General features: G+C 37.8%; 5 protein-coding genes across 8 annotated transcripts; 2 read left to right on the forward strand and 3 right to left on the reverse strand.

Annotated features, from left to right (window-relative positions):
• Positions 1-3,639: 3,639 nt before the first annotated feature.
• LOC110604527 (probable purine permease 10) lies at positions 3,640-5,554 on the forward strand. The gene is made up of 2 exons (XM_021742725.2): positions 3,640-3,938; positions 4,284-5,554. Exons 1-2 carry the CDS (start codon positions 3,902-3,904, stop codon positions 5,396-5,398), a joined length of 1,152 nt encoding a protein of 383 aa, XP_021598417.1. The 5' UTR covers positions 3,640-3,901; the 3' UTR covers positions 5,399-5,554.
• Positions 5,555-7,009: 1,455 nt separating this feature from the next.
• LOC110604528 (UDP-N-acetylglucosamine transferase subunit ALG14) lies at positions 7,010-10,050 on the reverse strand. 4 transcript variants are annotated; one of them, XM_043952281.1, is made up of 7 exons: positions 9,808-10,050; positions 9,061-9,247; positions 8,812-8,951; positions 7,829-7,975; positions 7,656-7,715; positions 7,382-7,566; positions 7,010-7,276 (listed from the first exon to the last, which is right to left on the reverse strand). In XM_043952281.1, the coding sequence occupies exons 1-6, from the start codon at positions 9,955-9,957 to the stop codon at positions 7,390-7,392; spliced, it is 861 nt and encodes a 286-aa protein (XP_043808216.1). In that variant the 5' UTR covers positions 9,958-10,050; the 3' UTR covers positions 7,010-7,276; positions 7,382-7,389. The 4 variants fall into 4 exon arrangements, with proteins under 4 accessions (XP_043808216.1, XP_043808215.1, XP_021598418.1 ...); XM_043952280.1 differs by having other exon boundaries at positions 7,010-7,566; positions 9,808-10,049; XM_021742726.2 differs by having other exon boundaries at positions 7,010-7,566; positions 7,829-7,972; positions 9,808-10,045.
• Positions 10,051-10,913: 863 nt separating this feature from the next.
• On the reverse strand, positions 10,914-11,901 carry LOC110605576 (chlorophyll a-b binding protein of LHCII type 1). Its single transcript, XM_021744198.2, has one exon. It carries the CDS (start codon positions 11,830-11,832, stop codon positions 11,038-11,040), a length of 795 nt encoding a protein of 264 aa, XP_021599890.1. The 5' UTR covers positions 11,833-11,901; the 3' UTR covers positions 10,914-11,037.
• A 2,232-nt stretch (positions 11,902-14,133) lies between these two features.
• Positions 14,134-15,146, forward strand: LOC110605195 (chlorophyll a-b binding protein of LHCII type 1). Its single transcript, XM_021743574.2, has one exon. The coding sequence runs from the start codon at positions 14,202-14,204 to the stop codon at positions 14,997-14,999; it is 798 nt and encodes a 265-aa protein (XP_021599266.1). The 5' UTR covers positions 14,134-14,201; the 3' UTR covers positions 15,000-15,146.
• A 946-nt stretch (positions 15,147-16,092) lies between these two features.
• LOC110604900 (LRR receptor-like serine/threonine-protein kinase FLS2) lies at positions 16,093-16,404 on the reverse strand. The gene has a single exon (XM_021743188.1). It carries the CDS (start codon positions 16,402-16,404, stop codon positions 16,093-16,095), a length of 312 nt encoding a protein of 103 aa, XP_021598880.1.
• Between the last annotated feature and the right edge of the window lie 11,034 nt (positions 16,405-27,438).

The following is a 27,438-nucleotide window of genomic DNA, read 5'->3' on the forward strand; positions in this document are numbered from 1 at the left end:
TCATCCTCCCAAATAAATAAAATAAGTTTCTACTACTGTTCAAGCCTTTGAAAAGTCACTTACTGTTGTCGGATTATACCCGGTATGCAGTGAATTCGATTTAAAATTAAATTGAATTGAATAAATAAAAAAAATTTAGTATTTATAAAAATAAAATCAAATTGATTTTAATAAAAAATCGAATCGAACTGAATCGATTTAATTCGATTCGATTCGAATTAATTTCAATTTTTAATAAAATTTTTATTTTTTATACTTTATTTTTAATATTTTAAAATTTAATTAAAATATTTTAATTTTAATATTATTTAATTTCTTTATATTATTGAAAATAACATATTATTATTACTAATCGATTTTTTTTTATTTTTTTCTGGTCAAAACTGAATCAAACTGAAATAATTGAAAAAAATTTAAAATTAAAAATTAAATTAAACTAAAATAAATAAAGAATTAAATTAAATTTTTAAATTAATTCGATTTGATTAATTTTTTCAGTTTAAACCGAATATTTCTATCTAGAAATAATAATCCATCGGTTTAACAGATTTTTTAAAAGTTCAAATTTATTTATGGCATGAAACAAATTTAAAATATAAATTTAGTTTATTGATAGTTTTTATAAAACCCCATTAGAATACATTCAATTTTTTATTTATCAAATATAATTTCTACTCAAAAAACAGTATATATTATCTTTTTCTTAGTTTCTTTAGTTAACAATATTTATAATTTTAGAGATATTCAAAATTTTTTTTACCTTGTAAAAGAAATAAAGTAATTAAATAATACACTAATTTTAATAATAAGTATAAAATTATTATCTTAGCAATATTAAAGAATATTTATCATTTAATAATAATTTAAAATTATTATAAAAAGTAATAAAAATAAATATAATAATAATAAATTTTACCTGTTAATTTATGATTATAATTTAAATAAATAGTCCGAAAATTTATTATGCAATAGGGAGTAAAGGGTAAACATTTTCAATTATTGAGATTCAATCATGTCAATCTTTGAGGGAAAAAAAAAAAAAAAAAGGAAAGAAGGAAAGAAAGAAAATCAATGTCATGAATTTATGAGACATGCACCTACTCGAGGCCTAACTACCAGCTCTTGGAATGGAGAGTTATTGAGAGCCAGAAATGATGAAGATATCCTTACTGTTGCTACAATTAAATATCTATTCATTGCCTTCAACTTGCAATATGTTAAGTGCTGATTTTTTTTTTCCATTAATTTTATCTCTTACTTGCTTTGAGCATAATAGTTCAGATTAAGGGCGTAAAATAAAAATAAAAATTCGGTTTGAATATGAATATAAAAATTGATGTTCTGAAATTCAAAAAATAAGATTTACGGTATGAGTGTAAGTTTAGATGGAGAGAAAAACGTTTCTTTCCTTTTATCTCTTTTTCTTTTGTCTGCTAGTGATGTTTAACGGTCTCTTTGCTCTCTGTCATTCAAATCGTATATACGAACGCGTCAGATCCCTTCTCCATGCTAAGCGGCCATTTAATTCCCCTGGTGCACATGTGAATAGAGCTTGGCCTATCATCGTTCCTCGTATCACATTACCAGACTGGATTACTTTTCATTGGGCTTGAGCTCACGGTCAACCTGGCCTGACCCGGGTATCTGGGTCTCAAGGTTTGAGATGATAAATCGGTCAGTCAAATGAGGTTTCATGAACTCATAGTTTGTATTGTTTTCTTAGATCCGGTCTTATTCAGGATAGATTAGACACTAAAAAATTATATCTATAGTATTTTTTAAAATTATCTTTTTGATTGAATAATAAATCTATCTCAAAATCATTTTTTTTAATGAATTAATCTGTCTTTTTCATTTTCATATAAATTCCATCCGAATTCGTTACCTTAACCGCAAGAAAGGGGATGAGGAAGACAGATCTAGTGACTGGACCTCCAGTCATCAAAAAGAGTTTTAATTGATAAAAAGAAGAATCTATTGAAAAAAAGAATCTATTAAAAAAAAAAGAATGGTTATTCAAAATAATCTAAATAATTTAGATTTTTGTCAAATTCCTAATAGAAGCAGAATGTGGCAACCTGCCTTTTAGCCTGAAATGGCACAATAAAGAAAAAGCGCTTATTCTGAGGAATCCTATAATTTTGCAATTTCCTAGTTTGGAGAAAAGAAAACTTAATGTGAAACCTAATATCATGAATGTAGTTAACTATGCTTATTATATTTGATTGTAAAATTAAAATATGATAATATAATTATAGTATTTATTTTAATATTTAATTTATTTATGGTAACAATAGTAAACAGTATCCAGTTCAAAATGAAAAAATTAATCGAACCAATTTAGCTTAAATTTTTATTTTTTTCAATTAATTCGATTCGATTTAATTTTGATAAAAAATAAATTAAAACGATTAACGAGCAATAATATATTATTTTTAATAATATAAAGAGATTAAACCATAAATAAGATTAAAATGCTTTTAAAACACTAAAAATAATATATAAAAATAAAAAATCTAATTGATAAAATCAATCCGAATTGAATCAAATTAGACCGGTTTAATTCAAATTGGTTTCTGCTCAAAATTGATTCAATTTAATTTTCATAAATGTTAAAATTTTAGTTAGCAGTTTATTTGATTCAATTTGATTTTAAATCAAACCGTCTGAATATCAATTCTAATCAAAGTTAAACGGTGAAAGTAATAGTAACAGTAATTAGGTGATGGTAGAGATAAGACGGTGATAGTAAAGTATCAGTGGCAACAATAACGGTAACAATGATAATAATGCTAAATTGATGATAGGGGTGACAATGATAATAACCAAGTGGTAATGATTAAGCGGTGATGATGGTAATAAATAATTGTAGTAATTATAAGATAATTGAATAATGAAAGATATTATAAAAGTGATGGCTGATCGAAAGTGTAATGATGATTATAACAATAATCGAATGAGAAATTTCATTAGTAGCAGTTTGTTAATAAATAAAAATATATCAAAATAAGCATTTACAATTACATGTATTTGATAATCTGATATCCAGAGAAAATAAAATTTATAATAGTTGAGTAAGTTTAGCTTGAGAGAGATCTTTTTATTCTTTTCTTTTGTCTACTAGTGACGTCTAACAGCTTACTGTTATTGGGCCACTTGTTTCTGCCATATAGATACGGACGTACAAAAATATTATACGTCTGCTCCATGCGTAACGACTATTTAATTCCCTCTGATATGCGTGTAGGCAGATCTGCTGGACGGATGGCCCGGTTATCCCATCTCCTGATAAGTCTCAGAATTGAGCAGGGCTTGAGGAAACTGAGGCCCAAGGGAGGCTCGATCTCAAGGCCGGATGGCCTAGACCGGCTCATTGAGGGGGCTTTTTGATTCATGGATCAGGATTGTCATCATGGGTATGGTCTTATATTGGGGAGCGATCATCAGTAATTATAGATATATTATATTTTTAATTACACCATACTAAATATTGTCTAGACGTCTATTTAGTATTCTTATCGAAAATAAAATTTTCTTGAAATTAAATATGAAATTTTTTAATCATCGACATGTCAAATGATAGAACAACTTAAAAGCTTTAAATATTAATAATATATTATTTTTTTAAAAAAAATCAGCTAACCTCGCACCACAATCCAATCAAAAGGAGCTTAGCAAAATCATTGAGAACAAGTGTGTGCAACTCCAAACAAGGGGAAGCAAAGGGTCAACTGAACTATGGCCTACCGTCACTTATTACTTCTGTCAGAATTGCTTGCTTCATGTTCTTTTATATAAACACATGGGATTCTGCTTCATTTCATTTGAACACAAACATCTCTCTTTCTCTCTCTCTCTCTCCAAGACTTCATCTTTTTGGAACAGCTGATGAACCTTTGACATGGGAGAACTCCAAGAAGTGCAACTTCAGATCATGGGTAAGCAATAGTTTCATGGGGAGAGCCACACATGCTCTGCTTTCTTTTACTCTTTTTAGTTTCCATCTGAAAGTTTTTTGTTTATAAATTAGTAGATTCATAATTTTCACAGACCTTGCTTAAACCTTAGTTACTATGTAGCTGAGGTAAATTTGAAAGCCACTAAAAAACTTGAAATTTATGAGAATTTGATCCCTAAGAATTTATTATTGCAGAAATTTCTTACATGCACTGGTGTATATACACTCAGCTAACAAGACATGATTAAATATGGGACCTGCTATGATTTTGCCTTGTTTGTCATTGGTCGGGTGTATGTAACATGTTTAGTTTTGTTCTTACCAGTTCAGGAAGCTAAAGAAGAAAATTCAACAGAGTCTACAAGTGTCACCAGCCAGGCAACACTGCCACAAAGAAGAAACTACAACTGGTGGCTCCGAATCTCGATCTACGTACTCTTTCTCCTCCTTGGCCAGTCAGTAGCTGTTATCTTAGGAAGGATGTATTTCATTAAAGGTGGAAACAGCAAATGGATGGCAACAGTAGTACAGCTTGCTGGCTTCCCGATTCTCATTCCTTTCTATTTCATCATGAAACTCAAAAATCCTACTGCAAGTGATACTCCCACAAAATCCCCATCAGCCCTAACCCTCACAGCAATCTATGTATCTCTTGGCCTATTGGTAGCAGCAGATTGCTTTCTGTATTCAATTGGGTTACAGTACCTTCCAGTCTCCACTTACACTCTCATATGTGCATCTCAGTTAGCTTTCAATTCTGTTTTCTCATTTTTCCTCAATTCCCAGAAGTTCACTCCATGCATAATCAATTCTCTAGTTCTTCTAACCATCTCCTCTGTCCTCCTGGTCTTCAACAATGAGTCTGCAAACCCTACTGGATTCTCTAAAGTGAAGTATGCAATCGGTTTCATATGCACTGTAGCTGCTTCTGCTGGGTATGGACTGGTGCTGTCACTGACGCAGCTTTGCTTCAAGAAGGTTATCAGAAAGCAAACGTTTAAGGTAGTCATGGATATGATAATCTATCAAGAATTAGTTGCAACTGGGGTTGCAATGATTGGACTTTTCGCCAGCGGTGAGTGGAAAAGTTTGACAAGAGAGATGGATGAGTATCAAATGGGAAAGTTTTCTTATGTGATGAACTTAAGTTGGACTGCTATAGTTTGGCAGGTGTTTGCCATTGGAAGTGTTGGGTTGATTTTTGAGGTTTCTTCTTTGTTTTCTAATGCCATAAGTGTTTTAGGCTTGCCAATTGTTCCTGTTCTGGCTGTGTTCGTCTTCCATGATAAAATGGATGGTGTCAAGGCAATTTCTATGTTGCTGGCTGTCTGGGGATTCCTCTCTTATAGCTATCAGCATTATCTCGACCATCGTGAATCCAAGGCTGAAAACAGAGGTTCCATTGAGGTTTCTAAAGCTTCTCATACTGGAGAAGACTAAAATGGAGTGTGCAGAATGATAGACAGCTATTGCTGGTGTTTGAAACACTTTTTTAGATGATTCAAGAACACATCAGACAATCCTAGCATGCAATAACATACTAGAATGTAATAAAAATTTAATCCAACAATGGCCTAAAACTTCCATTTCCTTCCATTCTATTGCAATTATAGTATGTCATAGTGACAGACGCAACATTTATATTCAAAAGGCCTAAAATGAATATTTTAAAATCTAGGACTAAAACTTGGCAGTTTGTTAAAACCAATTTCATATTCAACCAATTCTAACTTAAAAATGAAAATTTAAACTGATAGTTTTCTCTGACAGCTCTCCTTAGATGCGTTATTGATTTATCATAGGTGTGGCTGACCCTTGATATAGAAAAAAAGGGGAAATATGCAAGCATTAAGGGCAATTAGTGATGGGGTAAGAAAACAAAGATCATCACTGCAATCTATTGAAATTAGAAAAAAAATGTTAAAGATGATGCAATGAAATGTTAATTATGGACCACTGCCAAGCAGCTATCCATCACTTTCAAACTGCATAAATTGTGCATTTGCTCTATCACTTCCATTCCCAAGACAGCATTTCTTTCACACATGTAAAATATGAAATTGGATGAATTACTATATATATCTTTAATCATTTTATCAAAGATAATATTAGTAAAATTAACTTCTAATATTTATATTGTTTAACTCTTATAATTTTAATTATATATATTATTTAATGGTTTTAAATATATATAATATTTAGTTTCTTTAATTAAAATTAAAATAAATAAATTGACATTTTATTTGACAGGACTAAAAAAATTGACTCCACAAAATATAAATATGTTTGAATTGATTAATTTATAAATATGGGTTAATTAATTAATTTTGATAAAACACAAACTTTGCAATTACTTAGCTCCAATGACCAGAAACTTGTCAACTTCGCCCGAAATGCTATGGCTATATGCAGAAGACAAGTTGCAGTTTTCTTTGTGATCATTAAATTGGAAAATCATGTTCCTGGATTCCTAATGTCAGATGCATCCATCCGCCTGTATTGTCATAAATATAGAGTATCAAATTAGGCGAAGCAATGAAAGCTACAAAGAACCACCGACATTGATTGGGAAAAGACATCTACTTATCCATTTTATCTTAATCACTTAATACTATCTTACTACTGCTTCACGTAAGAGATGACAAGTCCCACCCCTTCAAAAAATTTGCAAAGTTTTACAAGCCATGCATCCATTATCCTATATGTTTCAGAACTGCACGTAACTAGCTTCTCAAAAGTAATAGATATCATAAGCAGCAGAATGTGTGGGATTCATAAGTTGCCAGATATGGAAAACTTCTCCTCAATTTTTCCAACTTGGCCTAAATAATTTGAGTCCTTTTTTCAAATTAATGTTAGAATGTCAATCAGCTCACAGAAACAACACAGCAGATCACACAAAACGAAAGGCTTTTGCATTTTCACGTCTCAGTTATTCTCAATTTGCATGTACCGTTAGAGTTTAAAACAGTACATTAATGACCCAAAATAGCGGCTAAAATAATTAGATGATTATTGTTTACAAAAGCAATAAACTTCACTACTGTGCAGTGCTAGACAAGGCAATTAATCTATAAATTTATAAAATCAAGTTTGTTGATAAAATTTTGCATACATCAGGTTGTAGAACCAACCTCAAAGGTATATTCAAATTCATAACTATGCCAAATAAAATACATATAGTTAGAATTCAATGCAATCAGGTAAAGCACAAATTTAAGCGATAAGAACTTTATGACAGTTAAATCTCTCTCATCTATTTCTCTTCATCTCCTGGCATCCACAGTGCACATATGCATCTCCACTTCTCACACGTAACTGAAGTTGGGACCAAGAAGTAGAACACCAGCAAAAAGTAAAAGGTCTAAATTGCAAATTAGACTGAGAACATGGAGAGTTGGAGTTTCTAGTGAGTATGTGAACCTGATCAACTACATGAGACAACCAACATAAAGAGCTCGAGGATATTTTCTTTGTAGTTGTGGCCATTGCACATAAAATTGATCAGCTATGTGCAACTTGTAGAGAAGCAAACCACTTAAAGAAAGCCTTTTCACTCTTGCTATACTCTCAACATAAAAAATAGATGACCACCTAATCCCTATTACCTGCAGGTAAAGCAGGAAGGTTAAATTTACAATACGATCTTATCAAAACATACAGCAAAGACTAGGGTCTGAAAGTGAAGTTATCTAACCTTGAACAAAAATGCAATGACACACAGAGGAACACAAGTCCCAGGACCATTGCAAAGGATCTAGATTATAAAAGTAGAAACAGTCAGTATAATCTGACTTGAGCATTTCTCAGGTAACTAGAGAAGATGGAAGAAAAATATGTAATACATAGATATAACTTATAGTATTATACCACTTGAGGTCTTATTTTAATCATCAGCCACAAAGCATGGGCAATAGCTATTAAAGTTGTCCCAATGGAGGTTATATATGACTGACCAACTTCCCTGCTTCTGTAGATCTGCATGAACTTTGCAGGGATCACCTTGCCCCCATTCTGCTGTAAAAAAAAACAATGCAAAATTGTGAATCTAAGATAAATCAGAAAGAACAATCAGTGAAATGAATTGTAACAGCAGTTCGAATCACAATGAAAATCTACACAAATACTACATAAGAACAGAAGAAAACAGTTCGGAGTGTCACTTGTACTTGGTAGCTGTACAGGATTTGATTACCTATCAATAATAATACATATCTTCCCTTCTTCCTTTGGTTTTAGGTTTTAAGTTAGCAATGATTTCCAATCTCTGCATAGATGTTGACTTATGTAAACACACATTTGCAAAGCAAATGATATTTTTAAAGTGAAGAAAACATTAACTGATATCATACAGGCCATAATCACCCCAAAAGTGAGCAGCCCAATTAGCTTTAGAAGTTCTAATATTCCATCAAACGTTACCAATGCACTGCAGATTATTGCAAAGAGCATAGTGTTCACAACCTTTATTCACTCCAAACAAATTAGAGGAAGATTTTTTTATGAAGGAGCTTTTACAAAGGCAACCTATATCAGAGGGATATTTCACCAATTATGAAACTTGACTTGTGAACAGAAGTAGATCCTAATTATCATAGTTTCACAAGAGAAACTATCTAAGAATCATACTTATAGCCTCTTGACGTGATGTCATCACCTATTAGACACTATCGCAAACTAAAATCAAAATATATAGATACTCAAAAGCCAACTGAGCAAGCAGCAGATTCCAAAATTGACAATCAAACAGGTAGACCATATTGAAATAATTCAACTCTGTTAAATCAATATAAAACAAAGTAAACAACTAAGTTTCTGTTGGGGAAAAAAATAAAGCAGAACAATTTATGTACTGTATCAACTAATGAGTCCTCCAAGACACGAGCTTTTTGCAGACTCATATTATCAGTAGCAGCTGCAATATAAAATCTAGGCATAAACCTATCCTTCTGCAATGTGGATAAGACATTAATCATCTCTGCGGTGTGTCCCCCTACAACAGCAAAAAAGTTATCACAACATCCAATCTATGAGAACCATAGCTACACAATCAACCAATGAATTGACCAATTCATAAGAATTACAATATATCAAGAATTTACCTGAACCCAAAACAATCAAAGTACTCATTGGCTTTGGAGATTTTGGGCGCAAGGGTTTGCCAGTTTGATAAATCACATAGATAACACGAACAATCGCAATAAAAATGAGGCCAATGCTGATGACCATAGAAATGAAGAAGCAATTTTCATCTTTGCTCTCCATTGCTGACATGTATGAGTATGCAATCTAAAAGAAAGGAGCTAATTATAATATGTTCTTTTAAGAATCAAAACTCTTCCAACCAAATAGTATGTGCAAGATGAAAACAGCCATTGCATTTTTTTTTATTATTATCTGAATAAATCAATCTTCATTAAGGGTACTTACAGTTAGCAAAGCAATCTTCAAAACCAAATTACAAACCCTAAACACAAAAAAACAGTTGACCGGTTTTAACTGGTACAAAATAAGAGGAACCACTACTGTTCAAAGCAATAGAACCAATTATCAGAATTGCAAGCCATTAATTGTTCAAACATTCATCAAACCCTCAAAACATTTCTCATGGGACGGCTAATTTCCATATGCAGACAAGGGAGAGGAAAAAAAAAGACATTAGATTTTTTTAAAAAAAAATGAAAAATTGGAGAGGTATAGAGAGAAGCTCATCATACAATTATCATACAAAAACCACAAAGAATTTGCAGCACTAAGTAAAATCAATAGTTAATCATGGTTTCTTATACAATTCGAATTTGGTAAAGTTCCATCAAAACAACAAAAAGAATAAAAAGGAAATGACATACAAAATGGAGAGATAGTGAGAACCAGGTGTAGCAGGCGCCAGGCGGTAATAACCGACGGGGAAGAGCGAGCAATGAACGGGAGGTAGTGGATGGCGCCCGGTGGGAAGAACAGATGGGGGGAAGTGGAAATTTGCTTCGCTCACATGGCATCGAAGGGGTGGGAGAATAGGCGAACGGCGCCGTAACTCACACTCAATGGACAAACCGAACCGAAAAAATGGAAGAAACTGATTTTTTTTTTTTATAATCCAAATCGAAGAAACTGAATTGCTTAGCCAACAATGAGTACTGAACCGACTTCTTTATAAAACCGAACCGAAAATTGTCGAAAACTTAGTAATCAACCGAATCGGTTTGGTGCGGTTCGATTTGTCAGTTTGCATCATCTTAATAACATGCGGCATATGATTTTGCAACAGTCGGAGTAACAACCCAGCAAACCGAATCAGTTAGCACTTAAAAGTTAAAACACACACAAACCGACAATCTGATAACTTTTAAACTATTTTTTAAATAATTTAAAATGTTTAACTCAATTTATTTATAATTTATAGATTAGAATTATAATTTTTTAAAAAAATTGAAAAATTAAAATAATAGAATTTAAAATCACTACAGTTTATTTAAATATATTTACTATCAAACTAAATATGTGAGTGTTATAAGTTTAAATTATATATTCTTATACTGCTTAGTAATAAGCAAACGTGGAAATTAGTCCTATACTACTTACTAACCGGACGATATGGGAAAAGCCTGCTGAGCGTTTGAACTGAAATCTTAAGAATAAGAACTAATTTTGCAGAATATTTTTTTTTTTTTTTTTGCATAATTCACTTTTTTTTCTTACATTATACTACTGTTCAACTCTTCCCCCTCTTCCTTCTTTATTGTTTTTTATGTTGATGATGATATTCCTCTTCAATTCAAAATGGATGTAATTCTTGAATCCTGATGAACAGGTAAACGACCAATGCTGAATACTTGGTTTTACTTTTACTCCAATGATATACCTGAGGCTTTATTACGAGTTAATGTCAATTACTGAGATTTGATTAATTTCTTCCCTGCTATATTCTTTGAGAGTGAGAGGGTGGTTGTCCGGGTTAAGAAAATGGCTTCTTTTTTTTATCACGCGAAATTCACACCATCTTTTGGATTAACTCACAACAAATTACATATCACAACCAGCAATCCAAATTCATACATTAAAAAACTCCATTCTCAAGCTCATTTTCCAGGGACAAAGTTTGTGGCATAAGCCCAGGCATTGTTGTTGACAGGATCAGCAAGGTGGTCAGCCAAGTTCTCCAATGGTCCCTTTCCTGTCACAATGGCCTGAACAAAGAATCCAAACATGGAGAACATAGCCAATCTGCCATTCTTGATTTCCTTTACCTTCAGCTCAGCAAATGCCTCTGGGTCATCAGCCAATCCCAATGGGTCAAAACTCCCACCAGGATAGATTGGGTCTGTCACCTCACCGAGTGGTCCACCAGCAATTCTGTAACCCTCAACGGCACCCATCAACACAACCTGGCATGCCCATATGGCCAAAATGCTTTGTGCATGGATCAAGCTTGGATTTCCCAAGTAGTCAAGACCACCCTCACTAAAGATCTGCGCTCCTGCCTTGAACCACACAGCCTCGCCGAACTTGACTCCGTTGCGAGCCAAGAGCTCAGGGAAGACGCAACCAAGGGCTCCAAGCATGGCCCATCTGCAGTGAATCACTTCAAGCTCACGGTTCTTAGCAAAGGTTTCTGGGTCAGCAGAGAGTCCAGCAGTATCCCAACCATAATCACCAGGAAATTCACCAGTCAAGTAGGATGGAGGCTCACCGGAAAATGGACCCAAGTATTTAACACGGTCAGGACCATACCATGGGCTTCCAGAGGAAACAGCCTTGCCTCCAGTTTTTCTCATAGATACACGGCCATTGCCCATGAGCTCAGGGGAGGAGGGAGTGAGCTTCACCGCCTTGCCGGCAAAGGAGGAGGAAAGAGCCATTGTAGACGCAGCCATTGGTAGACAGAAGTGATAAGTGCAGATTTAGGTGCTGTTGTTATGGTTGCTGTGTATTTGCAGGCTTGCAGGGTCCTATTTATTGGGCCATAGGAGAGGAGATGGTCCTTATCTTGGGAGATTTTTAAGTGAATTCTTATTGGTTGTTGATATTTACAAGTGTGATTTTCTTTGTCAACTTAGCCACTCTCAAGACCACTCTTATCAATAATCCCTACAGTACTGTTCCATGGGTCCAACAAGGTATCAAAAATCTCAACCAATGTTATAAATTGTACTTTCATCCAATAAAATATTGCCACTTGTCCTATTAGATATAACCCATATATCTTCATGGAAAAAGTGTACTATTAAGTATTATCTCCATCAACAATAAGTTTTCTTTACTATGAAATCACTAAGATTTCATTACAAAATATTCTCGTTGGATTATATCAATTTCTTATTTCACTTTTTATAATAATTTTATTATAATAATATTAATATTTATAATAATTTAATTCTAATAATATTATTATTTAGAATGATTTAATCTATTAAATTTTGGTAAAATTCTTTAATTATAGTTAATTAGCTATAAATTCAATAGAATGCTTATTTGTCAATAAAATGAAAACTATTAAATTGTTTTTAATTAAAAAATAAAGACTAAACTATAATTTTTTTGTTAAATATTAGGCATTATGTCAAAAATTACATTTCTAAATATATTATCCGCACCATGACATGAATCTGCGAACAATTCTTTCCTCCTCTGTATAGGCTTATAATTAAAAGAAAATTTATAATTTAATTCTTTTAGAATAAAAAAATTATTTTAAAAAATATATTAAAATACTTTTAACATTTTTTTTTTGAAATGGTATACTTTTAACATTTTAAAACGTTTATTAACTTAATCTCTCCATCATTAGTCGTATTAAAAAAATTTTAAATATTCTTAATATAAATAATTAATTAATAAATTTTTAAAAAATATGAATAACTAATGAATTTTTTAAAATTATAATGACTAAATGATAAAATAATTAATTGGTAAAATTAACACTAATTAATAAATTTTTAAATTTTTTTTTAAAAAAAATCTTACTTCAGATGTGATCAATATTTATGTTTTAAAAAATTTAAATGTTTAAAGTTAAAATATATTAAAATTAATTTTTGTATTTATTTTTTAATAATTTAAATAATTTCTAGATAATTAATAATCTCGTATGATGTCTAAAGGTGAGCATTCCATCGATTCAATTTAAAATTAAATCGAACTGAATAAACTGAAAACTAAAGTTTTTGTTATTTATGAAAATTGAATCGAGCTGATTTTAATTAGAAATTAAATCGAATCGAATTGATTCAATTCAGTATCGGTTTGAATTTTTAATAAATTTTTTATTTTTTACACTTTATTTTTAATATTTTAAAATTTAATTAGAATATTTTAACCTTAATATGATATAATCTCTCTATATTATTAAAAATAATATAGTATTATTACTAATTAGTTCGTTTTAATTTTTTTAATTTTTTTTTATCAAAATCGAACCGAATTAAAATAACTAAAATTTTTAAAATTAAAAATAAAACTGAATTAAAATAAATAAAAAATTAAACCAAATTTTTAAATTAATTTAACTCCAATAATTTTTTTTAATTTAAACCGAATATTATTCACACATTTATCATCAACATCACAAGAAATTTCTAGAAGAAACATATGCAAATCCAAAATCTTTACGGAAATTGAAAGAGTTCGCTGTCATTTGAGAAACCACGCACCACCCAAGTAGTGGGAAGCTTTGATTCACTAAAAAAATATGGATTGAAATATTTGAAACCTAACCTAATTGCCACGTTGCAAGTTAGCTGGTTAAATTGTTTAATTTTAATATGCACTTAATTTAAAAATGATTTACTTTGAACTTGCAGGAGCTCAACTTAATGTATGAACATAATAATCTCAGCTTTTACATTACTCCCTTAGATTATTTTTTTTCATATTTAAACATTTTGTAAAGAATAAATATATGCAGTTCTTATCCTGTTTTATAAGAAATGAAATATAAATTCCAACAGATAGGATTTGCCACGTGGAACATCCAGACTGGTTATGGGCAATAAATGAATCTAAGAACTCTGGTGGTCTGAAAGGTACCACGTAGGATTGCTGATAAAAATCTTGAGCTTCCAATGAAATGAGAGATTTAGATATCCCAAGATAAGAAGCTTTGTGAAATCCTGGACGTGGGATTTTCAGCAAGATAAGAAAATCTACACTTAACTCATTATAAATACCCACCAAATCCACTTCTCTAATTCACCACTTGAATCAAACAACATACAGAGGATTCAAACCCACACTCCTTTAAACAATGGCAGCCTCAACAATGGCCCTTTCCTCCCCTTCTCTTGCCGGCAAGGCAGTGAAGCTCACCCCCTCTGCCCCTGAGCTCATGGGCAATGGCCGTTTTTCAATGAGGAAAACTGCCAGCAAGGCTGTTTCCTCTGGAAGCCCATGGTACGGTCCAGACCGTGTTAAGTACTTGGGTCCATTCTCTGGTGAGCCCCCATCCTACTTGACTGGCGAATTCCCTGGTGACTATGGCTGGGACACTGCTGGACTCTCTGCTGACCCAGAAACCTTTGCTAAGAACCGTGAGCTTGAAGTGATTCACTGCAGATGGGCCATGCTTGGAGCTCTTGGTTGCGTCTTCCCTGAGCTCTTGGCTCGCAACGGAGTCAAGTTTGGTGAGGCTGTGTGGTTCAAGGCAGGAGCGCAAATCTTTAGCGAGGGTGGTCTTGATTACTTGGGGAATCCAAGTTTGATCCACGCACAAAGCATCTTGGCTATCTGGGCATGCCAGGTTGTGTTGATGGGTGCCGTTGAGGGTTACAGAGTTGCCGGTGGACCGCTCGGTGAGGTAACAGACCCAATCTACCCTGGTGGGAGCTTTGACCCATTGGGATTGGCTGATGATCCAGAGGCATTTGCTGAGCTGAAGGTAAAGGAAATCAAGAATGGCAGGTTGGCTATGTTCTCTATGTTTGGATTCTTTGTTCAGGCCATTGTGACCGGAAAAGGACCATTGGAGAACTTGGCTGACCACCTTGCTGACCCTGTCAACAACAATGCCTGGGCTTATGCCACAAACTTTGTCCCTGGAAAGTGAATGGAAAATCCTGTAATATTTTGAGTGTTTTTCCTACCAAAGCGAAGGGGAAAAAATTATGAGATGGACTGGTGGTGCAGAAAATGTAATATATCTGAGTGGATGGTAAATGTTTTTTAATCCAATTTTTTAACCTTGTTGTGCTCAGTTCAGTACTTCTTCGCTGTCTTCTTTGTTTGTTCAAATGGGTTAATTTTCCAATCTGTCAAATTGCAGAAGGCTATCACCAAGAATAATGTTAAGAAAGTTATAATCTATTAAAAATACAGTAGCAGAAACTAATTGCAAAATCATCCCTGCCACCTTATTGCCAATCCTGATTAAATAACTCAAATTTTATTAAGAATACTTCTAAGAGAATTCTCTCCTTCCTGATTGTTGTTAATATATATGCATTTTTATAGAATATATCAGCACTGAAGCTATATTGATCAAGAAATTACTAGCTTTGATTCATTGCTCATAAAAGTTGCTGAAATTCTAAGCTGTGATTTAATTCCATTCCAAAGCAGCTAATGGATTTCCATAAAATTTTAATAATCCATCATCTGGTTGTGGTTACCATACAAAATTCAATTCGAATCCGCAGTTACTCTTCCAACTCTTATTAGTAGGCAGTGAACCATAGAAATTTGAATGATTCATCTATTTCATTTGCAATTTAGGATTTAGCTTTGCCTCCTTAGCTTCTTGAGGGAAGACAACACCTCATTCATGTTGGGTTGATCATCACGATTTGGATTCGCACATGACAATGCAAGGTTAAAGAGCTCAACCAAAGTTTCTCCCTCCTTTGAAATATTCATGGCAATCATGGTGTCTTAATGAAAGAGCCTGAACCAAACTGACCCAAAATGATTAACCAAGTTATTTAGTAGTTTGGTGTTAGATTGTAATCATTACCACCAAAATGAGAAGTGTGAAAAATACTCCAAGTGATATCAGAATCCATATTATCTTCTTGGAGAAAGAATCTGAACTTCTTTTGCTGGATGGCTCAAAAGACAATCCACAGAGGCCATGGTTTCCAATCGAACTGGAAACATTTATGTTTTTGAATATGCCAGTCTCAGGAACTTGACCTTCAAGTTGATTAAAAGACAAATTGAGTTGTTTCAATGAGGGAAGATTGGCAAAGCTTGAGCTGGTTGTGAGAAAGGTCTGGGGCTGTTAGATGCTTCAGCTCTGCCAAGCTTTCAGGAATTTGACCATCTAAATCATTTCTAGAAAGGTTCATGCTCGTAAGCACAGTGAGCTGACTGAAAGGTTTAGCTGGAATTGGAACGGAGAGTTTGTTACCCGACAGATCAAGAGAGAACAAATTTCTGCAGCCTCCAAGTGTTTCAGGAATGATTCCTGACAGATTGATGTTTGAGAGATCAATGGCTTGTGTGGCTTCCAACATTTTTAGCTCAACTGGAATACTTCCCCAAAATAAATTGGGGCTTTTTACTTTTTCAAGTTAAAAAAAAAAAATTTCTCAAATCTGAAATTTGTTTTTTTTCTAAATCAGGGTGAAATTTGATTCTACCGCACATTAAAAAGTGCGATAGAGCTTACTGCAAAAGTACAGTAAAAAAAATAATTAAAAAAAAAATTATTTAAATATATTACCGCGCCTCAAAGGCGCGGTACTACATGAGAGTCGCATTCATCATGTAAAAATATAAATTTAATTTTTATTTAATTAATTTTATTTATTTAATTATATATTAAATTTATAAAATATAATTATATTAATATTAATTAATAAAATTTTATTTAATTAATTATTATATTTTATTAATTTAATTAATTATATATTAAATTTATAAATTATAGTTATAAAAATTATATTAATATTAATTAATTTTTATTTAATTAATTATTATATTATCTTTTATTAATTTAATTAATTTTATATTAAATTTATAAAATATAGTTATAAAAATTATATTAATATTAATTAATTTAAATTATTTATAATATAATTGATGATCTGAGATCCAATAGAATAGGGTTTTACAAGGGTTTGTGTATTGATGAATAAAACTTGGCCTATCTCCTTAAAGGGTATCCCTTTTATCCTTTTTTTCCTGCTTGCTGGTGACGTATAACGGCTCTCCCATGATTGGATCACGCGTCTCTGCCATATAGATATGGGCGTACGAGGATATCGGCGCCTGCTCCATGCGTAACGGCCTCTGATTCTCCCCCGTGCGCACACTCGAACGGATCTGCCAGGCTGTATGACGAGTCTCGTTCTGGATTCTGGGCTGGGCCGAGAGCTGGGCTGGACGCTGAACCCAGGAGGAGAAGGAATCCGTGGGGAGGTTATACGGGCTGGGCCGATCTTGATAAGGAAGAATCTGGTGGAGTCCGGCCTCAGGGATCTGGTGGTCCGGGCCTGTTTTACTTGAGAGGGCGTGTGGGCCTTCCTTTCATGGGCCGTGGCTGTAATCTAGGCTCAGGATTGGGGGTAGGGAAATCCAGCGGTCATCAATTGCCCCTTCACCTTCTTGGCAGTTATTGCTCCGACTGCCGAGGGGGTGAATATCGAGAACCATTATGACCGCGCCTGTTCGTGTGTAGCTGCCTTCATAACTCCCTTTCATCTTTTTGTCACTCCTCATTTCTTGAATCCTATCTGCCTTTTTCCCTTTCTGGTCTTTCCTTACCTCTCGTATACTCTGCTCTTTTTACTTTCCTGTCATTATCGCCTGGACATGCCTTTTTTTTCCTTTTCCATGAACATCTTTTAAAGATCCTGACATCGTGGGCTCAAAGTCTAGAGTTACTTTACTTTGTGCTAAGACTTCAGATTTTGAGTATATATCAGCGTCAACTCCTCTTCACTCTTAGGCCCTTTGTCGGAGAAAGGGGGTCTTTCTTTCCAGCCCTCTGTCTATTTCCTTCTTCCAGCGAGATTCTCCTGTTTTTTCTGCAAAGGACCTATTTGGCGCCTTCTTCAAACGGATTGAGGTGAGCCTGGGGCTTCATTGCTTTGTTGCCCCAGAGGTTTGCTCTAATCTTGCTTTCATTATCTTGACAAAAGATTATCCTGACTTATCTCTGTTTGGAACTTTTTGCAGTACCTGAGATAAAGATGGGTCAGTCCAAACCTCTTGAAAATCTGATATTACCTCGAGGGAGTCTGAAGGTTGCTTCAGCGGTCCTCCTAGTAGGGCGGTTGATGGCTAGGTCCATTTGGCAGGTCGTTGAAACTGTTTTACTCAGATCGTCTGGCTGGCCTCCTCCTCTGGTTGTTGTTCGAGCTCCAAAGAGGCTATGGGCTGTTGAGAGGTCTGCTTTGACTTTACCTTCCTTCGAGAAGGAAATTTCCCCAATGCCCCTGTTGTCTGCTTTTGATATAAATGGAGGTGGCGAAAATGATCAATTTATTGTCTCCTTTGGTGTGGAATACCTGTATTATGAGAGGCTGAGATCTGCTGCACTCAGTCAAGCTTCCGTCGATGCCTTCGAATATATGCTCTGTGATCTTTTTGAAGCCGTAACTCGAAGACTTATGTTTTTCATGCATGATATACGAACAGCATATAATATCTGAGCTTGTTCGTATGTACCGTGAATCACACTTGGGCAACCGAATGTTTGCCTATAGGGGAACAGTGAGAAATACTTGTGGGAATCAACTTATTCAGTTCCCCTATAATAACGAAGCAGAACTCGGCCGGCCTACAGGGCTCGTTTTCCGTATTCGAGAGTTCCTCTGTATCGAAAACTAGGATAGTGTGATAGGTGATAGTGATGTAACCATAGATGATGTACCTGGTCATGTAAATCCTCTGAGGATAGCTTTTTATTCTGTAATGTGGGTATTTGTAACGTGCTGTAATGAAACTTTCATTTTTTCATTCATATCCGAACTGTTCCTTCTTTATTATGAATGAGATGTTGAGACTGTTTTCGTGGTTTTCTCTGAGAAGTCTACGATATTGTTTTTTCCTTCTTGCCTTTTAATTGATTCGACCCAGAATCCATTTAGCCAGTCTGAGTTTTCAGTTTACTCTTTCCGAGCTGTACCAACCGACCTACGAGCTCGCTTTCGGTTTACTTTATCCAAGCGAGACTAACCGTCCTGCGAGCTCGCTTTCGGTTTACTTTATCCCAGCGAGACTAACTGACCTGCGAGCTCGGCTTTTAATCAAGGGGTTGAGCTTCTGACCCATAACTTTCAATTTACTTTTTCCGAGCTGGACTAACCGACCTGTAAGCTTTGTCTGCGTTCAATGAGCCGAGCTCTAAGTTCCCTTAGCTTTCAATTTACTTTTTTCGAGCTGGACTAACCGACCAGTGAGCTTTTCTTTTAATCAATGGGTTGAGCTTCTGACCCATAACTTTGTAGGATTCCGAGGCGTCTTCATCGCTTCGTTCTGGGCTCCTGGCCTTTGCTTAATGATGATCCTTCTTAGGTGATAGGCTGGTCTGACCTTTATCATGCTTCCCCCTGTTTGTCTCCTTGGGTCTTTCTATGACTTACTCTTTTTCCTTAGTTTTTACTGCCTGAGCGGTGATGATGTGCATTTTGCGTGTCAGGTCGTCCTGAGCGAGAGATTCAATTGGAGCTCGGTCTCAAGGTTTTGACAATTTGGGTTTATCTTATGTAGATAGCGTGTGGGCCTTCGACTGATGGGCTATTGTCGTGGGCCTGGCCCTTTGTAGGGGTGGAGAAGCCCAGCGGTCATCTCCTTGCCCCTTTACCTTCTCGCCGGTTATTATCTAACCGTTGAGAGGGTAAACTTCGAGAGCAATTAATGATCGCGCCGCTCCAAGACAAAACTGCTCAGAACAACGTTTCATCTCATTATTGCCTTTCACTTCGAATTCTCCCTGTCTTCTGAAGAAACTCGCTCTCTTCTGCTCTCTATTTTCCTGCAACTTCTTCTGCTTTTTCCACCCTATTGCGTTTTTAGGTACGCTTCTTTGTTCTTCCATGGAGGGTCCAAAGCTCCCGGATGTCGCTAATCTTAGGTCGCATATCACTTCTTCTACCATAAATAAACATATTTCTCGGAGGTATTTAGATACTCCGCTTTATCTTATTCGAGCTCCTTTCCAAAATGAAAGGATAGTTCTTCCAAACCCTCCCCCCTGGTTTGATGGATCCCCAGAGGGGGCGTTGTATAGTCTTTTTCCTCAAACAGAGGGATTTCGGTCTACCTTTCCCTTTTACTCCTTTTTTTGTCGAGGTTTTTCGATACTTCGGAGTAACCCCCCGGATGTTATCCCCAAATTCTATTCTATTCATGAGTTGTTTCGAATCCATCTGCCGAAGTTGGGGTTTCACACCCACGGCCTGTCTATTCGTCACTTTCTTCCGTCTCGTTAGGGCGGTTCAGAATTTCTATTATTTTTCCCCCCGTAGTGGGTTGTCTCTTTTCACGGGCTACAAGGATTCCATAAAGGGATGGGTTGAGAATTTCCTTGTGGCGGAGCTGAAATTAGAATCCGCCTCATCATGGGAAGTGGATCTAAGTTGGGAGGATGTTCCTCCGGGCTGCAATGACCTGCCCCAATTAAGCCTTATTGAGCAGGTGGGGTTGCTTCGATTGACTTCTGTCGAGAGGAAATATGACGTCGAGAAGTGTATGTTCGTGTCTAATCTTAGGGATATCCGGGACACGGGTATAGTGCCTTGTTCAGCGATTCTGTTTCTTCTTTGTAAATGATATCATAAAATGCGTTAATTCTTTGTAGTTTCGTGTTTTTGCAGCTTCTGACGTCAAAATAGAAGAGATCAAGCATCCGAAGAACTTAGTCCTGTCTCGGGATAACATGCATGCCATTTTCGATGCCCTTCGGGCTGGGCGTTCAGTGCCTAAGGTCGCTGCAGAGGTGGCTCAAGTTGCTTCTTCCAAGAAAGTTAGCCGACCTCCTACCAAGGCTTCCTCTTGAGATCCTAAGCTGAGCTCTCGAGGCTCTAAGTCATTTCGGCCATCTAGTCGTGGCAAGTCGGCCTTAACTATTAAGCCTACTGAAGAGCCTAAGTCTGCTCAAGCTTCTTCAGAGGGTGTGAGGGAAGTTTCTCTAGCCATTGTGGAGCAGACCGAGGTCGTTGAACAAGCACAGTTGGGTCTTGCTCATTCTTCTGAAGAGGTGTCAGGGGGAAAATTTAAGTCCCCCATTACCGAGGATGAGGAGGCCCCTGGGAAGGGAAAAGAGATCGTCCTTGTGGAGGATGACGTCTTGGAGGCGCCTGCCAGGGATGCCCCTGCCCCTGTGGGGGTCAGGTCTGAGTCTGGAGACCCCGTAGGGAAAACCGGGGACAAGCGTCCAGCGCCTCATGGAACATCTGCCCCTCCTCCTGCCCAGAAGAAGCCCAGGGCTTCCAAAGGATCTTCTCCTGCCCTTCCTCCTATTGGGAAAGGAAAAGATGTTCCTGTTGTACCTCTATTGTCTTCTACTGACAACGACACTCTGAACATAGCGGACATCACCTCTCAATCTCCGGCCAATGCCGTCGCCGAATTTCTTAGAGAACGGATGTTCGGCGTAGCTACAGAGGCCTCGGATCCACGCCTGCTTGCCCTTACTGATTTTTTAGCCAGTTCTACTAAGGAGCAAGCGTCCTTCCGATCCCGATCTCGTGAAGAGCTCGGGAATACAATCAGGGAGATGCTTTTGATGGTAAATTATTTTTCTCTCTCTTTTGGTCTTCTTTATTTCTTTCTTTTGACGGTTGTTCTCCCCTACTAGGTGACGGGTTTTTTATGGAGGTGGACGCTCGCGACCACTCCCTCCGGGAGTCCGTGGATCGCCGGATTGAAGAGGCGCGCCTGGAGGAGAATATATCTGCCACCAATGACGCCAGAGGCAATCTTCTAGCTGCCCGGGAACATTCCCAGTCCCTCCAGGTGGAGTTGCACTCTGCGTTGGAGGCCCTTAAAAGAGCTGAAGACAGAGTGGCTGAGGCAGCAGAGCACACCAAATCCCTGGAAGTAGAGTTGTCTCGTACTCGCAGGGTTCTCAAGGAGTCTGATGAGAGGACAGCTGAGGTGGAAGTTCGTTGTGTGGAAGTTTTAAAGCAGCTGTCCTCTATGACAGCGGCTCTTCAGGAAAGAGATGAGGCTGTAAGTCAGAGGAATGAAGTCCAGTGCCAATATGAAGCCTTAAAGGCTGATTCTGAAGGACTTCAAGTTCGCCTGAATGAGGTGAATGCTCAGAAGGAGAGGGCCCTAGCTCGGGTGGAAGTCCTTGAGCAGGAGCTGAGCACGAGCTCTGAACGTATCAGAGTCCTGGCTTCATCGGCGGAGGAGTCCCAACTTTGCCATCAACAGCTTAACCATGAAGTCAGGACTTTGGAACGTAAATGTTCAGCCCTGCTCGAGGTGGTGAAACATGCTGAAGGCAAGGTCCTGCTAGAACGCGAGAGGTGTCTAGCGGAATATCAGGAGTCAGAGGAGCTGAAAAGAAAGATTGAGCAGGCCTGTGAAGCTTACCTTCAGGACTACAAGGATTCTCCTGAGTTGAAGGCATTTATAGCTGAGGCCTGTGAATCACATCTTGATGAATATAAAGCCTCTGCAGACATGAAAGCTGCTGTTCTGCGGAAAGCCTTCCGCATGTACGTAACCGGTTACAATCGCGGCATAAGGGAAGCTAGGCATGCTCCTGATACTCCTCTGGAAAAGCTTCGTATGGCCGAAGTGGATTCTGACGGCGAGCCGGTGTTATATGGGGAAGATGATTTCCCTATGCCTAGAGGGGACTGTCGCGTTGGAGGCCCGTCAGCTGTATCTTCTGAAGAAGAATCCGAGCCGGATGGGGAGGACATGGGAGCCCTTGAGTCTGAAGGAGGCGACCCCGAATCTGAAGGGGAGGACCTCAATCCAGGGTTGGAGATTGCCCCTGTTGTTGATACTGAGACATCTGACCCAAAGGATGTCGGGCTTCCTCCAGATACAGTTGTAAATAAACATAATGTAGGCGAGGATGTTCTTACAAATGTAAGTCCTTTAAGGACTATCTTTCCTTCAACCTCGTCCGATAAGTAGATTGTAACAGCCCTGTATTCTTAATGAAATTTTAATTTCTTTTTACTTGAACTATTTTTCGCTTTATAATTTATCTCTCCTTCTCATAACTGTAATGCTTACACTATATTTTTATTCATAAGCTTTTTCTGAACTAGATTAGCCTTTAGTCATGAGCTCGATTCTTAGCTAACTATCTGAACTCATGAGAAGTCAGATCACATACCTTCTAATGGTGATTAGCAGGGCTGCCTTTTTGCTATTAGTTCTGACTTTTCAGGAAATGAAGCTGAGGTCCTTTCTTCCCAAATTGCCCCCTTTACCTCCTCAACCTTTCATTATATGGGTGGTGAGGGGGTAAATCCTTAAACTCTGTATATGCTTGTGTGGGCTTATTTTAAATGACTTTTCCTTTCTTCTTGGTTATGAGCACGGTCCTCCGTCTTCATTTGCCTTTATGTTTTCGAGCGTTTTTATGTGGCGAGTCTATCCGAGTTGGGAGCTCGGCTCTTTACTCTTTACTTGGGCTTTTGTACCTATGGCCTGTGATGTTTCTCATACCCCTGGATGTTTTCCGGGCTATTTGCTGCCTCGACCTCTTTCTAGGCTAGATGAGCCAGCTTAGCGTCAGCGATCATTTCTCAATTTTAGTGCCTCTTGGTTATAGTGTCCCGAACTCCTTCGGGAGGTCGGAATTTGGCCTTTCTTTGGTAGCCTTTGGACTCATCTTTCTTGTGAGGTCGGAACTGTATTTTTATGAATTGTCTCTGCACATGATATGGGGAATTTTTGCTTAAAGATGGTCTTAAGGCCTTCTCCAACTGTTTTTTACTTTGTTTTCCCGGGAGTTCTTAGGGGATCCCGGTCTTCTTTGTATTTCCGGGACGACCTCGGGGCCTCGTCAGCTGTTTTTACTCCAGGAGATCTTACGGGATCCTGGTTATTTTTGTATTTTCGGGATGACCTCGGGGCCTCGCCGGTTGTTTTTGCTCCAGGAGATCTTACGGGATCCTGGTCATTTTTGTATTTCCGGGATGACCTCGGGGCCTCACCGGTTGTTTTTGCTCCAGGAGATCTTACGGGATCCTGGTCATTTTTGTATTTCCGGGATGACCTCGAGGCCTCGCCGGTTGTTTTTGCTCCAGGAGATCTTACGGGATCCTGATCATTTTTGTATTTCCGGGATGACCTCGGGGCCTCGCCGGCTGTTTTTTTGCTTTGTTTTCCCGGGAGTTCTTAGGGGATCCCGGTCTTCTTTGTATTTCTGGGACGACCTCGGGGCCTCGCCGGCTGTTTTTGCTCCAGGAGATCTTACGGGATCCTGGCCGTTTTTGTTCCGGGGTGACCTCGGGGCCCTGCCGGTTGTTTTTGCTCCAGGAGATCTTACGGGATCCTGGTCATTTTTGTATTTCCGGGATGACCTCGGGGCCTCGCCGGTTGTTTTTGCTCCAGGAGATCTTACGGGATCCTGGCCGTTTTTATTCCGGGGTGACCTCGGGGCCCCGCCGGCTGTTTGTGCTCTCAATTTGGTTTGTGGTGTCAGGAAATCTAGGGGATCCTGTACACCTACCTTTCTTTTTCATGGAGGAATATTATTCATGATAATAAAGATAATCTCATTGTGTAAATAACTTGTTCCCTTCATATTTATCAGAATACAATGTTTTTCTTTACAACTATATCAGGGAAAATACCTCTTTAGGTGTTGAATATTCCAAGCGTGGGGCTCATGATTCCCTTGCATATCTTCAATCCGATATACTCCTGGCCGGACTACTTTTGTTACCTTGAACGGGCCCTCCCAGGTTGGTGCTAGCTTACCAGCTGCCGCCCTTTTTCCTGTGGCTTCCAGGTTTCTTAAGGCCAGGTCTCCCACTTTCAAGCTTCTTTCTCTGACCTTTTGGTTGTAGTATCGTGCTGCCCGTTGTTGATAGGCGGCAGTTCGGATTTGAGCTTCTTCCCTGATTTCCTCAAGGGCATCCAGGTTGCTTCTTAGATTGTCATCGTTAGTGCTTTTACTAGCAAATTGGACTCAATGAGTAGGAATCTGCAACTCAACTGGGACTACGGCCTCTGTACCATAGGCAAGTGCAAAGGGCGTTTCTTTAGTGGGTGCTCTAGGGGTGGTTCAGAGTGCCCACAGGATGCTGTTGAGCTCTTCTGCCCAATTTGTTTTTGTCCCATCTAGTCGCTTTTTTAATCCTTGTAGGATGTCTCTGTTGGTGACCTCTGTTTGGCCGTTAGTTTGAGGATGAGCCACGGAGGATAATTTATGCCAGATACCCATGTTCGTTGTGAAAGCTCTGAAGGTGCTGCAATCAAACTGTCTGCCATTATCTGAAATAAGCACTCTGGGTACACCAAATCTGCAGATGATATGTCCCCACACAAAATCTATCATCTTTCGAGCTGTAATTGTGACTATTGCTTCCGCCTCTGGCCATTTTGAGAAGTACTCTACAGCCACCACTACAAATTTCCTCTGCCCCGTAGTCTTGGGGAAAGGTCCCAGGATATCAATGCCCCACTGCGAGAAAGGCCATGGACTGGATATGCTAGCTTGAGGAGTGGCTGGAGTTTTGATGGCATTAGCAAATCTCTGGCATACGTCGCATCTTCGGACGAACTCTTCTGCTTCTTTTTTAACAGTGGGCCAATAATACCCTTGCCTGAATACTTTATTAGCTAATGTCCCTCCTCCCTCGTGGGCTCCACACATGCCTCTATGTATTTCTTCCATCACCTTCCTAGCCTCTTCCGGGCTCACGCATCGGAGCCACGGACTGGACTTTCCTTTTCTGTATAAGGTCCCCCTTATCGCTTGGTAGTTAGCGGCACGAGCTGCTATCTTTTTGGCTTCATCTTTATCCTCGGGGAGTTTACCTTTCTCCAGGTATTCTAAGTAAGGGGTCATCCAAGTCGGGTTCTGTTCTACCTGCAATATTGTGTTAGTTTTATTAAAAGCAGGTATATAGACATGTTGTATGTACACTTCATCGGGAAGCTGTTCTAATTCTTCTTTGGATAATCGGCTAAGCAGATCTGCTTTCTCATTTTCCTCTCGGGGTATTCTTTGAAATCTGATGGTTACTCCTCGACTTGTGAGCTCGGCTTCTAAAGTTTTTACTTTAGCCAGGTAATTCTGCATAATGGGATCTCTAGCCTGATACATCCCTGTTACTTGGTTGATCACCAGCTGAGAGTTGCTGTTTATCTCGAGATCGGTTACTCCCACTTCCAGCGCCACCAACATCCCATTTATCAGGGCTTCATATTCTGCCACATTATTCGAGGTTTTGAACTCTAGACGTAAGGCGTAACATACCTTAAAATCCTCTGGCCCCTTAAGCATTATTCCAGCACCACTGCCCTCAGTGCCTGATGCTCCGTCTACATACAACTTCCAGTTAAATTCTGGATGAGGCTCCCCCTCACGTTCCTTTCCTGCTATCCCCGAGGATGATCCTCTTTGCTCCCCGTTGAATGTGCATTCTACTATGAAGTCAGCCAATGCTTGAGATTTTATAGCTGTCCTAGGTCGATACTCTAGGCAGTAAGGGCTGATCTCTACGGACCAGGCCAACATCTGACCTGAAGTTTTCGGCCTGCGTAGAATCTTCTTTAAGGGTTGGTCTGTCATCACAACTCCTTGGTGGCCTTCCAAATAAACTTTGAATTTCCGGACTGCTAGCAATAGGGCGTAAGCAATTTTTTCAATGTTCGAATATCTGACCTCGGTATCTCTGAGTACCTTGCTGACGTAAAAAACGGATTTCTGCTCCCCTTCTTCCACCCTTACTAATACTGCGCTGACTGCTTGTTCTGAGGCTGCCAAGTATATCAGAAGTTCTTCTCCTTTCATAGGACTACTGAGCACGTGGGGCGAGCCGAGATATCCCTTAAGCTCTGCGAAGGCTTTTTGGCAGTCTTCTGTCCATTCAAAGTTTGGCACCTTCCTCAATTTTTTGAAAAATGGTAAGCATTTTTCTGCTGACCTTGACATGAATCGGTTGAGTGCTACTACTCTTCCGGTTAGTCTTTGGACGTCCCTTACACAGGTCGACTCTGACATTTTCAATATGGCTTCTACCTTCTCTGGGTTAGACTCGATGCCTTTTCCGCTCACCATGAATCCCAAGAATTTTCCTCCTCTAATAAAGAAAGCACATTTTGCTGGGTTCAACTTCATTTTGTACTGGTTTAATACCCCGAATACCTCCTTGAAGTCTGCTATGTGCTGCTGGAAATTTGGGCTTTTGACCACCATATCATCTACATAAACTTCCACATTTCTGCCAATCTGGTTTTTGAAGATTTTATTCATCAATCTTTGGTAAGTTGCCCCGGCATTCCTCAATCCGAATGGCATAGCTCTGTAGCAATAAGTTCCATCTACAGTTATAAACGTGGTCTTTTCCTCATCCGACCTTTCCATTGGGATTTGATGATAACCAGACATAGCATCC

The sequence above is a fragment of the Manihot esculenta genome, chromosome 17 (genome assembly GCF_001659605.2).
Source record: "Manihot esculenta cultivar AM560-2 chromosome 17, M.esculenta_v8, whole genome shotgun sequence".
In the NCBI taxonomy this organism is placed as follows: Eukaryota; Viridiplantae; Streptophyta; class Magnoliopsida; order Malpighiales; family Euphorbiaceae; genus Manihot; species Manihot esculenta.